The 16,485-nt window shown below is 35.8% G+C and overlaps 1 protein-coding gene across 1 annotated transcript in view; it reads right to left on the bottom strand.

Annotated features, from left to right (window-relative positions):
• HMCN1 (hemicentin 1) overlaps positions 1-16,485 on the bottom strand; it is a 554,195-nt gene that overhangs the window by 72,601 nt on the left and 465,109 nt on the right. The window contains exons 82-89 of the mRNA XM_024133815.3: positions 14,645-14,835; positions 10,675-10,888; positions 9,403-9,537; positions 8,804-8,994; positions 7,157-7,238; positions 2,155-2,424; positions 1,411-1,581; positions 1,107-1,277 (exon numbers count right to left, since the gene is read on the bottom strand). Coding sequence (XP_023989583.1) covers positions 1,107-1,277; positions 1,411-1,581; positions 2,155-2,424; positions 7,157-7,238; positions 8,804-8,994; positions 9,403-9,537; positions 10,675-10,888; positions 14,645-14,835 — 1,425 coding nt within the window. The remainder of the gene's footprint in view (positions 1-1,106; positions 1,278-1,410; positions 1,582-2,154; positions 2,425-7,156; positions 7,239-8,803; positions 8,995-9,402; positions 9,538-10,674; positions 10,889-14,644; positions 14,836-16,485) is intronic.

Genomic DNA, 16,485 nt, shown 5'->3' with positions numbered 1-16,485 from the left:
CTGCGCCACCAGGGAAGCCCAAGTTTTGCTATTTGATAGTGGAGAACATTATGTAGCCAGAATTTTGGTATTTGGGACAGAATCTGGCTTAGATGATTTGGTGAAATATAAGGACTGAGAATGTGATGGAACATTTAAATGTAGTCCAGATATGTATGACCAGTTATATATGTTACATATATTGATAAGAAATAGCATCCCTCGTCTGTTCATTTTACGTTCAGGGATATCTGAAAAGACTTACAGCAGATTTTTTGTATATCAAAAAGAATTTATGTCCAACATAAGATCCTGAACTCTTAATGATAAACTTTGAGAAAGGAAGTATCATCGCTTTCTAAGACATACCCCAATACAACTATAACATGAATTTACACACATTTTAAATGTATTCAAATATTTTCTGTATTTTCATTTTTCACGACAAAATGTTTTAAAAATTTTGCTTTTAATTTTTCATCTTAATTATATCCTTTTAAATGTCCCTCTTTTACTTTATCTTTATTATTTTATCTTTTACAGCAAAATTGTCTTATGGTCTGTTTAGTTGTGCAGCAAAACTGCCTGCAGCAAAGGTTCTTACAGTGAAGATACCTAGAACCCTAAAATACCTATGTTGTAGTGTTGTTTCACAAAGTCAAAAACAACATGTAGATAAAGTACTGAGCATGGTTCCTAGCACATGACACATATTTAGTAAATGGTAGCTAATATTATTTTACTCCTCACCAGCTGTGTGTTTCTGGGCAGGTCTTTAACCTCTCTAGGCTTCATTTATTTCATGTGAAAATGAATGACTGGATCAGCTGTTATCCAAGGTCCTCATTATCTCTAAAATTCCATTAATTTGATTAAATCTACATGATTAAAAATACACCACAGTTTAGAGCCTTTTATCATGTTCAGTTGTATCAGGTATTTGAGGTAACACTGATTAATGTCATACCTTCACAAGTTCATCCATGAGACAGGACTAAGAACACAGAAAATGAATATGTTCAAGGGTTGAGGCCATAACATCTCTTCACAATAAAGAAGAAAAGGTAATTATAATTCCTTTGTAGGAGTTAGAAAGATGCAAGTTTTGCTTATTGGTGGATTCTCACCTGGGCAAGGTCTAATGTTGCACATGATTATTTCCACAGCATTCCCTTCACATGGCTGCCCACCATGCTGAGCTGATGGATTATTGCAAGTTCTGGTCCTGGTTCGGTTGCCATGTCCGCAGCTCCTTGTGCATTCTTCCCAAGGGCTCCACTCTGACCAGTTACCATCCACTATCCAAAGGTGACACATTACACCATTAGATATATTTCAGTTGAAAGAACTAATAGTGAGACAAGCCATAGTAAGGGAACAGAAATGAGTATCTACTGAACACGTGCCTGTCCAGTGAATAAAGAGGTTTACCTGGACACAGCTTATGTTGACAGTTCCGCATTTCTGAATCCGATCCCTGGCAAGGCTTCCCACCATTGGCTGGAGAGGGGTTGTTGCACACACGACTCCTCTTTTGGATGCCTTTTCCACAGGTGACACTGCAGGATCTCCAGGTTGACCACTGGGAAAAGCCACCATGAACTGCAAGTAAAACATTGTACTTGGTCTCTGTTTTCGTAAGTAAAAAAATTGTAAGTCAGATTTCATTTAAGATATGCACTGGGTCTAGCGCTGAATCTATGAAGGCTGAGGGATCGCTTATGGAAGCTCTTCTTTACTGTAAAATTAAAACCTAAGCATGAGAGAAGAACTTCAAACTGCTAACTAGAGTTTCTTCCCAGCTCCAGTCCTGACTCGTCTGGACATGGCTGCTGAAAGAGTCAGCGACCAAGAAATTTATATGCTATTTACCTTTTGGAAATAAGTCATTCTTTAAACCAAAAATATACATTGATTTTTGAGAATAAATTTAACCTAGTTTTGAATACAAAATTCAGTTCTGGATTTTGAATTATTAACTTGGTATTCTGCAGCTCTCATCTGTATTGTTTCAGTCCTTTCAGTTTGTGATGTGATTTTGGTCCTAGCCCTATAATCTAGAAGTATCTTGAAGGTAGAGGAGACTTGGACTAAGATGCCCAATGATTTTTATGATTTGGATCACTCCAGGTGCTGTTTAACATGAATATCCCAGGGTGAACGAATCACACTCACCCTGGACTACGACTGGCACTCTGACAAGGACAGAACCCATCAAGTTTCGAGCAACACATTCATATTCGGATGTATCTTCTTTCTGAGCAGCGGTGATATATAATGAGTTGTTGGACAACACATTAATTCGCTCATCCCAGGGGATAGAGTGCCCTTGACGGGACCATGTAATGGTTGGATGAGGCTCTCCAGTTGCCTGACAATTCAAGACGACTTTGCCACCAGCATTAATAATAGTTTCTATTGGCTCAAGAGTGATAACAGGAGGACCTATGGAAAAAAGTACATAGTATTTCTTAGCTTTTGTGGAATTATATTAACATTTTAAGCCATATTATATAGTAACATTATTTTGAAAAAAGTTAGGCTGATTTTTTAATACACTGTAGCTTCTCAACTATTAAGGTTGTAATGGCTATTGATAGAATGTTTTATTTAGTAAATGGCAAAAATTTAAAATCCCCAAGCAGTCTAGCCTAGAGCATGGGCTCTGCAGCCATGCTTTTCTGGATTCAAGTTTTGTCTCTGCACTTTACTACCTTTTTGAATCATTGTGCCCTTAAAAATGGTCCCTAGTTCACAGGATCTTGTTTGACTCGACTAAGATGATGTAAGCACAGCTCTTCAACAAGGTAAGCACACAATATTATTAGTACTATTGTTATTGTTAACAAGGTAAGCACACAATATTATTAGTACTGTTGCTGTTATTATCATTGTTTTTGTCTGTGTTTTACATGGTGAACATTCAATTCTTTCCCTTACATTATTTTTGAGGTAGGGAGTCATTATCAACTTATTCTTTGACCAGTGGTCATCATTCTTTAATAAACATATATTAAGAACCTACTTTTTTGCCAGGCATTGTGCTAGATACTGGGGGCACAGATATAATTTCTAGTCTCAAGGAGCTAACAGTCCACTTATAAGACAGACAAATAACCCATTATTGAACTGTGCTATAATATACCTGTAGAATTTGGTAATAGAATAGGTAGAATAGAATTTAGTATACATAGGTAAATGTGTGGTAATCTGGGAGCATAAACAATAGTGACTCAATAGATCATACAAAAGCATGTCACTGGAAATGAAGAGGAAAAGGAAAATATTCAAGAATTAAGAAGGTGGGAGTGATAGAACTTAGCCATTGAATGGTATAGCATAAAGGGAGGAATTGATGACTACAGGGTTTTGATTTGGGCAATACAGTATATCTTTGGGCAATCCAGTAGAACGTAGAAGAACAGATTTGTTGGGAGGGAGTAAGGAATGATAATTTGCATCCATTTAGAACTGCTGAGCTTGAGATATCTGTAGGACATTCAAATGGAGATGTCTAGACCACAGTTGGATATTCATATCCAGAGCTCAGAATAGAGATATGGGCTAGAAATATAGATTTGTGAGTCTTTCATGAGTGGATAAGATTGCTTCAGAAGTGAGTCTAAAATCAGAGGAAGAGATCCAAAGACATAAACTATTACAACATCATTATTTAAGAAATGGACAGAAAATGAGCCTGTAATTGAGTTTCTTCCTTGAAGAAACTCAGGAGAAAATAGTATCCTGGCAACCAAAGGGAGTTTCAAGAAGGAGGAAGAGGTTAACAGTATCTATACTGGATGATAGCTGTTCAAATAAAGTTGTTGGAAAGAATGTAAAAGGAACTGCAAAAAGCTGCTGACAGAATGTTTATACTGGTCTACAGTGTCAGGATAGAATATGAAAGACTTCATGGAGAAGAAGCTTGGACTGGATTTTTTAAAATGATTAAGATTACATATAGCAGAAAGGAGGCTCCCTGGAGAGAAGGAAATAGCATAGAGATGGGTTTAGTTTTGAACAGATGATCACCCAGGAGAGCAGCAGCATGCAGGTTTTAAACATCTGATTAAAATCTTATAAGAAAATCAGAAGGGTTTATGTTTGAATAGGTAAGCAAAGGGGAGTGTGCTTATTCTTGATAGAGTATGTTGGGATGACAGTGGTGTTTTAGTGAGACTGAATTGAATGGTGGAATGATTTGCTCAGTGAGAGTTAATGCAATCATATAATTCAAGGCAGTGGCTGCACATTATAGACCAGGAAATGTATCTGGAATGATGGAACATAAAACAAAAATAGAAGTAAAATGTGTTTTATTGTGATATTACTATGCTAGTATTTTATGTAAAGATACCACTGACATGTTGTCTTTTACAAAAGTAATTATTTTGTATGAGGTTTGAATCCCTCAGTGAGTTATTGTATTATTATTATACATTATTAATGTATAATAATAATAATACATTAATAATAATACATTATTAATGTATTCGTATATATGTCCACATCATCCTATACAATTGCCTTCTTACTTGATGTTTACATTAACATCACTCTAGGAACTTTCAGGGCTGGTGCTTTTCCTTCTCTCCCAGTGTTCAGATTACATTATGTATTCAATAAACTGTTGCTGAATAAAGTAAATGCCTCAGACTAATCACGCAACACTAAATAACAACATAATGAATAAATGAGCTTGTCTGTTCATATTATTATGGTCAAAGAAAGTGTTAAATAAAACTTAGAATCTTAATTTAGATTCCACACTTGAAAATTTCCAACTGCACATAAGGTTATACATTAATTCAACAATAAAATTCCATATGTACATCTTTCAAAGTTGAATTAATTCTATCAGTCACATAATGATCAGTTAAATACGAGCATTTTATCTAAATGAAGACATTCCTTCTGGTGCTTTAATCTTAATTTTAAACAAATTATATTTTTGGCTTTTTTATATCCCTCATTTATTACAATGAATTTATTGTCAGTATGTAGATGAGCTAATCTAATCTATTGCAGCTTTTCTTAAACTGTCAGTGGAACACTCTTCCAGGAGAGATTAATCATGAGATGACCTACCTACACTCACCCAACAAAGGGGTGAGGAAGGTTTCATGGAAATAACATATTTTGGGAGAAATGTAGAATATTATATTTTCCTCTTGTTGAGTTATAACTAACTCACATCTGCATATTAATATTATTTCTGGAAATATCTGCAGTAAAAAAATTGGTGCACCTAAGCAGGGCTTGGCATATAGTAGGTGCTCTTTATATATTTAGTAAATGAATAAACCTTGTTTAATCTATTTTTTTCTCAGACTTATTTGATCATGGCACTCTACTACTTTTTTCCTAATGACATCCCACAAAGTTATCATTTGGTAGATGATATGTATTTTAATAAAAATTGTCTTAGCAAGACATACAAACAACCTGAGTGTCTCTCAATGGATGAATGGATAAAGAAAATATGGTATATATATATTATATATACGGTATATATAATAAATATATTCTATTTTGTACACACACACACACACAAATATTATTCAGCCATAAAAAGAAGGGAATCCTGCCATTTCTGACAATATGGATGGATCTGGACAGCATTATGTTAAGTGAAATAAGCCAGACAAAAAAGAGACAAATAGTGTGTGGTAAATCACTTACATGTAGAATATTAAAAAAAAATGTCAAACTCAGAAACAGAGAATAGGGGCTGAAGGGTGGGGGATATGAGGAGATACTGGTCAAAACATACAAACTTTCTTTTATAAGACAAATAACTTCTGAGGATCTAATATACAGCATGGTGACTACAGTTAGTTAGTAGTACCATACTGAAATACTTGAAATTTGCTAAGTGAATGGATCTTAAATATTCTCACCAAAAACCCCACAAAAAACAAACCAAAAACAAACAATGACTGTGTGAGGTGACAAATATGTTAACTTGATTGTGGTAATCATTTTATAATGTACATGTATATCATCACACTGTACACTTTAAATATACGTAGTTTTTTTCTTTTAACATCTTGGTTGGAGTATAATTGCTTTACAATGGTGTGCTAGTTTCTGCTGTATAACAAAGTGAATCAGCTATGCATATACATACGTCCCCGTATCTCCTCCCTCTTGCGTCTCCCTCCCACCCTCCCTATCCCACCCCCTAGGTGGTCACAAAGCGCCAAGCTGATCTCCCTGTGCTATGTGGCTGCTTCCCACTAGCTATCGATTTTACATTTGGTAGTGTATATATGTCCATGCCACTCCCTCACTTCGTCCCAGCTTACCCTTCCCCCTCCCCGTGTCCTCAAGTCCATTCTCTACGTCTGCATCTTTTAAATATACGTAGTTTTATTTGTCAATTATACCTCAATAAAGCTGGTGGGGGGGAACCACTGTCTTAAATATCTGTTAAATATCTATTCAGTGTTAAAGTTTTAGAGAATAGTAGTTTGGCAAACAGCTGTTTGTTAGTAAATGCTAGTCTACAGCATCTCTCAATAGTGAATAAAGAAAATGTAAATAAATTCATCCTGTTAATTACTGAGCCTAGTCTCAAAATAAGCTGATTTCCTTAAATTCTCAACCGAATAACATTGTTCTCGGGTCAGCCCCTGAAGTGGTTCTGGGGACTGTCCAGGGAGCCATTGGAGTCTCATGTTTTTCTAATTATGAAAACCTGTCTTCCAATGGTTTATACTGAGGGCCTTCATCATGAGCATGATAATCCTGCTCAGAACACATAGTTATTTCACAGCAGATTGACAGCAATCGAGCTGGAGCACTCTTGAGTTCATTTACATGAGTCTTTATTTTCAACACTTATTTTTAAAGTGCCAGAAAATGATATCTTTGTAAGTTCATTACAACAAGTGTGAGGAGCTATGCGAAGGGTACTCGATTGAATATATTGCAAACAACACAAAAAGCTCTGCTACCGAGCAATTGCAAGCGTGAGCTGCATGTGTTAGATAAAATATATTGCAAAATTATATCAGTCTTATGCTTGGTAACAGCTGCTCCAGCAGCAGCAGAAAAGTAAACTAGACAGACTCTGAAAGCTACCATTAATGTACTTGCTAGAAAAGTTAAATGAACAATTAAATGGACATTTCTTAAAACAAGTGTTTAATTAGAGTTTGATTAAGCAGCTTACTCTGCAGAGTCAGACTCATGCTGCGCTCCACCACCCCAGCTTCATTGGTAGCTACACATGTATAGTCACCGGCATCTTCATTCTATGGAAATAAGCAGTGTTTTATAAAAATATGTGCCTATAGAACAGCGCAAATCACTTTTTATTACCATGATGCTTGTTTATATGCAATTTTGTTTTTGAGACGGTATTTCAATGGAAATAGAAAAACTTACATATATTTACCCACATAAATAGATTTTTTTTTTAAAGAAGAGAAAGAAATTCCTAGCTTAAATTTTTTCTGAACAACCTATCATTGCTCTCAGGGGACAATAACTGACAAGAAACCTAAGCAGAAAATCACATTTTTTACAATCATTTATCCAAAATTATCTTATTAAAGAAAAATGCCAACACTATTCTTATAGATATCTTAAAAAGCATTAAATAATCAGAACAAATCAACGAATATCTAGTTCTTTCTTATGGGGGTTATTAAAAAAACCATTAAGCTTAGCCTCCATTTAGAAAGCTTGAAATGTAGGAAAGAAAGTGAGAAACTAATTTACTAATGATGACAAATCACAGAATGTAAGTCACAAATTTATACATATATGTTATAGAAAATAAGGACCACATGAGTTTAGATTTGATGACTAATTAGAGACAGATTTTGCTAAGGTCTTATGAACAGAAGAATTCTGGTCTTGTTAATAGAAAGAGTAAGTCAGTTAAGGGGAACTGAATTGAAGGAAGTGGAGGAGGGTAGGAGGAGAGAGATAGATGTTGATTTAGGTGTTTAATCGGGGTATCAATGCATTATCCAAATAGAGATTTCTAGTAGGAAACTGTAAATGGAACTTGAAAGAGTTTCAGGGTTGAAGGTACAGGGTTAGGAATCTGAAATTGTATGGTGGAAAATAATTAGTATTAGTATTAATATTGATATTAGAAGTACCAAGGACTTCAGAAGTAGTAATGTTTGTGTAGAGGAAAAGGGGGGTAAAGCAGTAATGAAGAAGCCTGAGACTCATTCGTGTAGCTAGAGGTAGAAATCCTCTCAAAATTGAAGGGAAAATCAATAACATCTAAGGTTGAAATAAAGCCAAGAAGAAGAAAAGACTGAGAGTGGCCCATTGGAGCAGGTGATTGGATAGTATATACTAATTAATTAATTCAACAGTAGGTTAACAAATTACCCTCATTTAGTCTAGTTAAGAATTTTGCAGATAAAATATCTCATTCACTTGACCCACAAATTAGAATAACTTAAAGTACTAATCACTGTCTGAATTACTGAAGCTTTTGGACAGCCTAATATAGTTATCGACTTGGTGATGAAATCTAACATTTATTTGTAATTTACAATATGTAATTTTTCAATTTCCACATTCTAAAACAGATTTGAGGAAGTTATCTACTGATGTTGAACAATAGGTCAATGATGGAGAACAAAGCAGCAAAATTATTTTATTGCTTGTACTTCTTTGAAGGGCTAAAAATCATCAATTTGAACCACTGTTTCAGTTTTTTAAAAGAACCCATTGATTCAGATTTTATGATTAAAATAGGAATGCATGAGAAACTTTTCCCATCCATGGCACCTATAGAGAGGCATTAATTGTGACAGTTAAAGTGCATACTGACAATTCCAGTGTGACTTACTATAGTGCCATAAATGGCCAGGGAGCCGTTTCCAAGTTGCCGAATTCTGTGGCTAATTTCAATATCAATCCCCCTTCTGCTCCACTGGATAGTTGGGGCGGGATCACCTTTCACCTCACAATTCAGGATTGCATTACCACCAAGTGGTTCAATCCAGTTAGAAGGGTAATCACCTTTGAAGACTGGAGGTTCTGGGGAAATAACAAAAGATGCGTATAAGAAAAAGGAAGCTCCAATAATTTCTTTGTGATTTTGATCTATTTAAAAGATAATTTAGTGAAGAGGGGAAAAGCCACTTTTGAGCCCCATGAATCTTCCAGAATTAATTGCTCTTGCTAATCAATGAGACAATTTTGTCCATTTCAATAACCTAAGTGGATGATTCCATTTTGTGCCAAATGATTTCTTTACATACTGCTTACCTACTTTTGAGTTGAATATTCATAATTTTTTTACATCATGAATTTGCATATCTGTGAACTAAGACTAAATGGATTAATAAACTGAAGTTATATTGTATTACTATACAATAAGGAGGCAAAACACAAACCATTCATCATAAATAAATTACAAATTAAAAATAGAACACTTTTATCTACCTTTCACATAAACAAATCCAATTGCCTTCACAAAACCAACGCTGTTCTCTGCAGTGCACACATAAGTACCCGAATCTTCTTTTGACATCCTTTCAATAACAAGTTCACTGTGTCCATTTACACTGTCAAAGTGGGCTGAAGGAGACAAGGTAGAAAGCAACATAAATGCCTCTCAGTAACCTAGGAAAATAATCACTACAGCTCAGTATTTTGCAGGTTAGATTTATGAATTGGTCAGCAATTGAACCAAAGAGATCTCATTATGACATTGGAGGAGAGAGCCTTTTCCAGGGATTTCTTCCTGAGCTATTTGCTGTGTCTCTAGACACTTGTTTGAAGAGTGAAAAAAAAAAAGAAGGAACAGGAGAAGAGAATGAAAACAAACATCTTTTAAAATTAATTTTTGATTTGAAGTACACCTTTCATCTCAAAGGGTTGCCTAAAGCTGGCTCACAGTCTCTCTGGGTTTCAAAAAAATCTTTCATTCAGAAATATGACATTTTCCATTTCATTTCTCTCACACCACTTTTCCTCCCAAACAATTTACATCAAAATATAATTCAACTGACCTGGCAGCTCAGAGGGGAAATCATGAAAATATATGCTAGTTAGGTAATAAATAATGACAAGATTAAATTTGTAATAATTTGAACTTCTCCATAAGTGATGATGATATATTTACAAAGGTATTTACAATACTTGGAATAGAGTATAAGATAAACATGCTAATCCTAAAATAATACTAAATAAGGTTTTGATTAGACCAACCAATATCTAATTGTGTTAAGTATGTTTACCTTGCATGTTCTCTCCCATTCAAATTATCTTTTAAAGTTTCATACTGCTGAATATTATGTGGAAAATAATTAAGCTTTAAAAATTTAAATAGCTAAGTTAGTACTACGCCTTCAGAAAAGAGTACTGATTAAGTTTTTTAGAGTTTATTTTTCCTTAGTAAGGTATACTATTATTGTTAAGGTGATACAGTTGGTGAATTCTAGTGATTAACATAAATCTTTACAGCAGAGAAAACTCAAGCTTATTACTAATTTTCCAGCAAGGCATTTGTAAATGCAGTACTTCAGAACTCAATTTTGGGATGCAACAATTTCTCTTTACAGACAATATCTTTATGCTGGTCATAAAGTCTAACAAATAGAGACACTTGTCCTCCCAGGGATGAGGGCTCCTGGGCTTTAAAAAAAAAAATGGAGATTGGTGTTGAGTTCTCTATGGGTGTACTATTCACTTCTTACGAATTAAATTACCAACCTGGGATAATATTGTTATTGAAGGTCCATGTTAACTTGGGCAATGGAATACCAGTTGCTTTACAGTTTAATCGTAGCTGTTCTCCTTTATTTAATGACACATCTCCAGGAAGTTCAGTAAATGTGGGGAGAACATGCACAGTCAGGCTGACGGTGTGTGTGTCTTCACCTGCAGCATTGTTAGCAATGCAGGTATAGGTGCCAGAATCCTCTGGCTTAAAGAAAGAAAAATCATACGGCTTAAAATTACATAATCTTACATTATACTACATATAAAATTACATAGCTTGGTCCCCAAAGGAGCACTCTTCTTTAAAGACAGTTTAAATTTCCATCTTGTAGTCTGAGCCATCTGGCTAGCTTTTAAATAACATAATTTAAAATGTATAAGAATTTAAACAAAAGCCCATACCTTATAGAACTATAGAATTTATAATAATAAGATCTCAGAAAACTTTAGATTATAAAGTTTATTAAACATCAACTGCTGTACTGCAATGTACAAATAAAGAGCAAATAGTCCCAAAGGCTGTTAGAATCTTGACAGCATAGTTGGCTCTCTGGGTAATGTGGCACCAAAGTCCACCAAAATTATCAAAGGAAATGGCAAGAGTAAGGGCAATAACACCTGCAATTCCAAAATTTCACTTGCTAAATCCAGCTCTTGGCACTCACTTTATTAGATGTATTGGCAGCATTTGACACAATTCTGGCTTCCTTCTTTTTAAAACCATGTCTTCACTTGGCTTCCAGGACACCCCATTCCCCTAGTTTTCTTCCTACATAACTGGTTGCTCCTTTTCCATCTCCTTTTACTGGCTTCCCCTCCACATTAATGCCTTTATGTTGGTATGTGAGAGGGCTCAGTCTTATTCCTCTTTTCTTCTGTATCTGCACTCACCTCTTTGGTGATCTCATCCAGTCTTATGGCTTTAAATATCATCTATCTACTGATGAGTAATAGGATGTCCAGCCCAGATCTTTCTTCCAAATTCCAACGACATTGAACTTTTCATTCCAACTCTCTGCTTAGATGTCTAAGACATCTCAAACTCATGTCCAAAACTGAACTCCCCATTTCCCCTTCCTGTTCTATCTGCAGCCTTCACACCATCTCAGTTGATGGCTACTTGTTCTTCCAGTTGTTCGTTCATGCCTTTGTTCTCAGACATTTGAGTTATCCTTTATTCTTTTCTTTTTCAGACTCTACTTGCAATCTAGCTAGGCAATCCTAGCTTCAAAGTATGTGCAAAATCCAATCACTTCTCACCCCTTCTCTGCTAATGTTCAGCTTTTTTTAAAAATTAATTTTTATTGGAGTATGGTTGCTTTACAATTCTGTGTTAGCCTCAACTGCACAACAAAATGAATCAGCCATATGCATACAGATATCCCCTCCCTTTTGGACCTCCCTCCCATTTAGGTTACCACAGTGCACTAGGTGTGTTCCCTGTGCTGTACAGCATGTTCCCATCAGTTGCCCATTTTACACATAGTATCTGGATAAAAAAGATGTGGTACATCTATACAGTGGAATATTACTCAGCCATAAAAAGGAATGAAATTGGGTCAGAGACGTGGATTGACCTAGTGTTCAGCTTTGAGTCCTATAATCTCTCCTCTGCCTCCAGACCATCTTCCCAACTGGTCTTTTATGTTTCTATCCTTGCCTCCCTACCATGTATTCTCATGGAATAGGAGGAGGAGGAAGAGGAGTGGGGGGAAGGGGGAGGAGGAGCCAATGCAATATTGCAAAAACATAAGGCAGACAACATTGTTCCCCTGCTCAAAACCTGTAATGGATTCTGATTTTACTCAGAGTAAAATGCAAAATTGTTATGACCTACAAGACACTACATGTATCTGGCTTTCATTTTTCTCTGACTTCTTTCTCCCTCTTTTCATTCTTTTTCTTCTTTGCTTTCACTGGCCTTCTGTTTCTCAAATACATCAGACATGTTCCTACCTTACATTCTTGTGTTCTTTGCACCCACCTTAATTTCTTTGCCCCCAAAATCTAGGGGAGGAGCATCCCAGTTTTCTCTGCCTGGGATGCTCCTCTTCCAGATATTTGCTTAGCTAAATGTCTCCTTCCCAAAGGACTTTTACTCTGACTATGCTATTTAAAAATGTAACCTGTACTCCTCCAACTTCTGATCCCCTTTACCCTGCTCTTCTTTTATTTTTCATACCAGTTGTTTTCTTTTGGCAACTGGTATGAAACAATACATTGTTTATTTCTATTTGTTATTGTCTGTCTCCCTCCTCTAGAAATAAACTCCACGAGGGCAAGGATCTTTGATTCTTTTGTTCCCTGATGTATTTATTCCCAGTGCCTAAATCAGTGTTGATCACACTGATAAATAAATATTTGCTGAATTAATGACTGAATGCTTCTGACTGTGTTAAGGTCCATATTACAGACTTTTTCTTCTTTTTAAAAAGTTTAAGAATATGTATTTTTGCATTGAAGCATCAAAAAACTGATTGGAAATGCAGCATAAAAATTGTAATTACTCATTAAAGATATAATCTAAATTTGGTTGGTTGTATACTAATTTTTTTTAAGGGCAAACAGGAATAAATCATATTCCATGTAAAGGTCTCCCCACTCTGACACCACTTAGCTATTCTTAAAATTCCCAGGTTATAACAACTTAAGTTTAAAATCAAGGATTTTATGGAAGTAAAGCTTTTGAAAATCTGGATTGTACATATTATTCACAAATAGACTTCTTCTCATTTGTGTCCTTCATCCAGTTTTTATAAGCTACCTTATTGTTGATATATTTCTTAATGTATCTGAGTCACTGTCTCACTAAAAGTCTAAACTTTTCTAACTTAATTTCTTCAGGTCTAAGAGTGATTAAGGGGCCTAATTCAACATTCTGGAACCTGGGAGTAATCCCTACTGGAGATACTTACCAGCTTAAACAAACAAACAAGCAAACAAATTTATCCTTATTTTATCAATTCTAAAATTCATAGTTTTAACTTTTAATATCTCTGAATTTGGGATACAACTTGAAAATTGATGATCTTCTCTAGTTGACTATATATTTTTTTCTTAGTGGCACATAAAATATTGGTGCATCTTACAATTGATGGAAACTTAGATTTGAATAAATACAATTTCTACTAGCACATGAGACAGAGTTAGCCTATTACTAGAGCTATTTATCTGGTAATTCCAGGAGTCTGGCTAAAGGCTGAAATTATACTGTGAAGTGAATGTGATCAATTTTATCATTTTGTTCAAATTTAATTCTATGAAGACTTTGTAATGAAACTTAGGCACTTTGAAGGGTAATGAAAAGGAATAAGATAGGCACAAAAGCTCTGAAAGTGATTCAAATTTTAATCATGTTTAATATTTAGTACCAAGTGTTTATACTCTCAAACCACATGATAATTTTTTTAAAAGTCATGTGGTATGCATAGATACAGATTCCTCTTCAAGTGGGCTCACACTGAAAAACTGAGATGCTTCCCATAGCTACAATTTTGCAGACTGGCGAAGTACCACCTAAGAATATTCAAAAACCCCAGCGTGCACTGATCCCTAAGACTAAGAGTTATTTAAAAACCTGAAAAGAGCAAAAAGCCTGCTTTTTGTATTTGCTTAATAATACATCAGACATTCTTACATCTCTACTCTTCTAACCATCCTCATGCATCATTACAAACATGGAATATAACAGAGGCTTAGAATTTTTCCTGATAAACACAGATTTCCACAAAAATAAAATAATTTTAGAAGGAGGCCACTTATGAGTTCTCACGATCTGCTAAATACTATTCTCGGGGACATAAAATGAAATATGTGTAAAATTAATTTTTTGACCTGAATTTATAAGAGTACTTTCTTTCCTTTCATTATTAAAAAATACATTTCCAAGCTAAGTCACTAAATGTAAAAAGGTGAATTAATAATCTGGCTTAATGTATCTATTCATGTCTATTAAACTTACCACAACATTTTCCAGAATGAGCTCCCCATAGGGTTCGACAGTGTGTTTTCCTAACAAGTTAGCCAAAAGAACATTGTCTTTCTTCCAGTTAATTGCTGGTGTGGGGATTCCATCAGCCACGCATGGCAGAACGGCTTGTGAATTCTCATTGACCGTGTAATGTACTTCTGTACTTTGAATTCTAGGTGGTACTATGAAGAGTTTAAAAATGATAGGTATTCAGGATGTTGAATTCAATAATATCTTTATTCACACTGAAAATTAACACACAACAGACTTTCCTGAGGGTAACTTGCTAGAAATACTAACAAAATTTATCAAGCCATTTACTTGTTTGTTACTATGAAAGCAATCCATATTTTTGATGCTAGCAAGAATTCTAATGCATCTGTACTTGTTGAATATCAATTTCTGAAAAAATGACATAGAACTGGTGAGAAATATTTAGATTTTATTTGACTTCCTGACTTTTCCTTACTTGAGTTTCTTTTGCTTATTGCAGTGGAATAAAATAAACAAGAGCAACTAAAACCAAAAATGCTTCTATAGTTGTATAATTCCTAGATTTGTATCACAGAGATATTGTGAGGCTAGACTAATAAAAGTCCCTAGTTTAAAACACTGTAAAATACTCACCCCATATTAAATATCACAAAGTGCTAAAGAAAAAAATATTTATTGCAGTGTTTCACATGTGTTACAACAAATGCAAGTAAAACCGGTGAAGACATTTAATTCAGTTTTTATACTGTCACGGAGAAATTTTTACAGTGATTTCATAATTCTGTGCAAATACTGCCTTTGCCTCAAATTTTTTTGAAATAGAATTTAGGCAATATAGAAAGGACAGTTGACTATTTCAGGGTACTAACAAATACTTTAGCGAACTTGGAACTAAGATATTCACTTCTAAAAGAAAGGCTTAAAAAATATGAAGAATACTTGGCTCAAAAAGTAAAAACAGAGATTGGTTCAAGATGGCAGAGTAGAAGGACATGCTCTCACTCCCTCTTTCAAGAACACTGGAATCACAACTAACTGCTGAACAGTCATCGACAGGAAGATACCGGAACTCACCAAAAAAGATACCCCACATGTAAAGACAAAGGAGAGGCTGAAATGAGACGGCAGGCAGGGCGCTATCACAATAAAATCAAATCCCATAACCGCTGGGTGGGTGACTCACAAACTGGAGAACAACTATACCACAGAAGTCCACGCACTGGAGTGAAGGTTCTGAGCCCCATGTCAGGCTTCCCAACCTGGGGGTCCGGCAATGGGAGGAGGAATTCCTAGAGAATCAGACTGTGAAGGCTAGCGAGATTTGATTGCAGGACTTCGACAGGACTGGGGGAAACAGAGACTCCACTCTTGGAGGGCACACACAAAGTAATGTGTGCATCGGGACCCAGGGGAAGAGGCAGTGACCCCACAGGAGACTGAACGAGACCTACCTGCTAGTCGTGGAGGGTCTCCTGTAGAGGCGGGGGGTGGCTGGGGCTCACCGTGGGGACAAGGATACATGGGCAGCAGAAGTTGTGGGAAGTACTCCTTGGTGTGAGCCCTCCCAGAGTCCGCCATAAGCCCCACCAAAGAGCCCGGATAGGCTCCAGTGTCGGGTCGTCTCACACCAAACAACCAACAGGGAGGGAACCCAGCCCCAACGCATCAGCAGACAAGCAGATTAAAGATTTATTGAGCTCTATCAACCACCAGTCCCTCCCAACAGGAAACTTCCATAAGCCTCTTAGATAGCCTCATCCACAAGAGAGCAGACAGCAGAAGCAAGACGAATTACAATCCTGCAGCCTGTGGAACAAAAACCACATTCACAGAAAGAC

The sequence above is a fragment of the Physeter macrocephalus genome, chromosome 4 (assembly GCF_002837175.3).
Source record: "Physeter macrocephalus isolate SW-GA chromosome 4, ASM283717v5, whole genome shotgun sequence".
In the NCBI taxonomy this organism is placed as follows: Eukaryota; Metazoa; Chordata; class Mammalia; order Artiodactyla; family Physeteridae; genus Physeter; species Physeter macrocephalus.
Note: the sequence above shows the minus strand (reverse complement) of the source record. Positions and strands in the feature narration are given on the sequence as shown.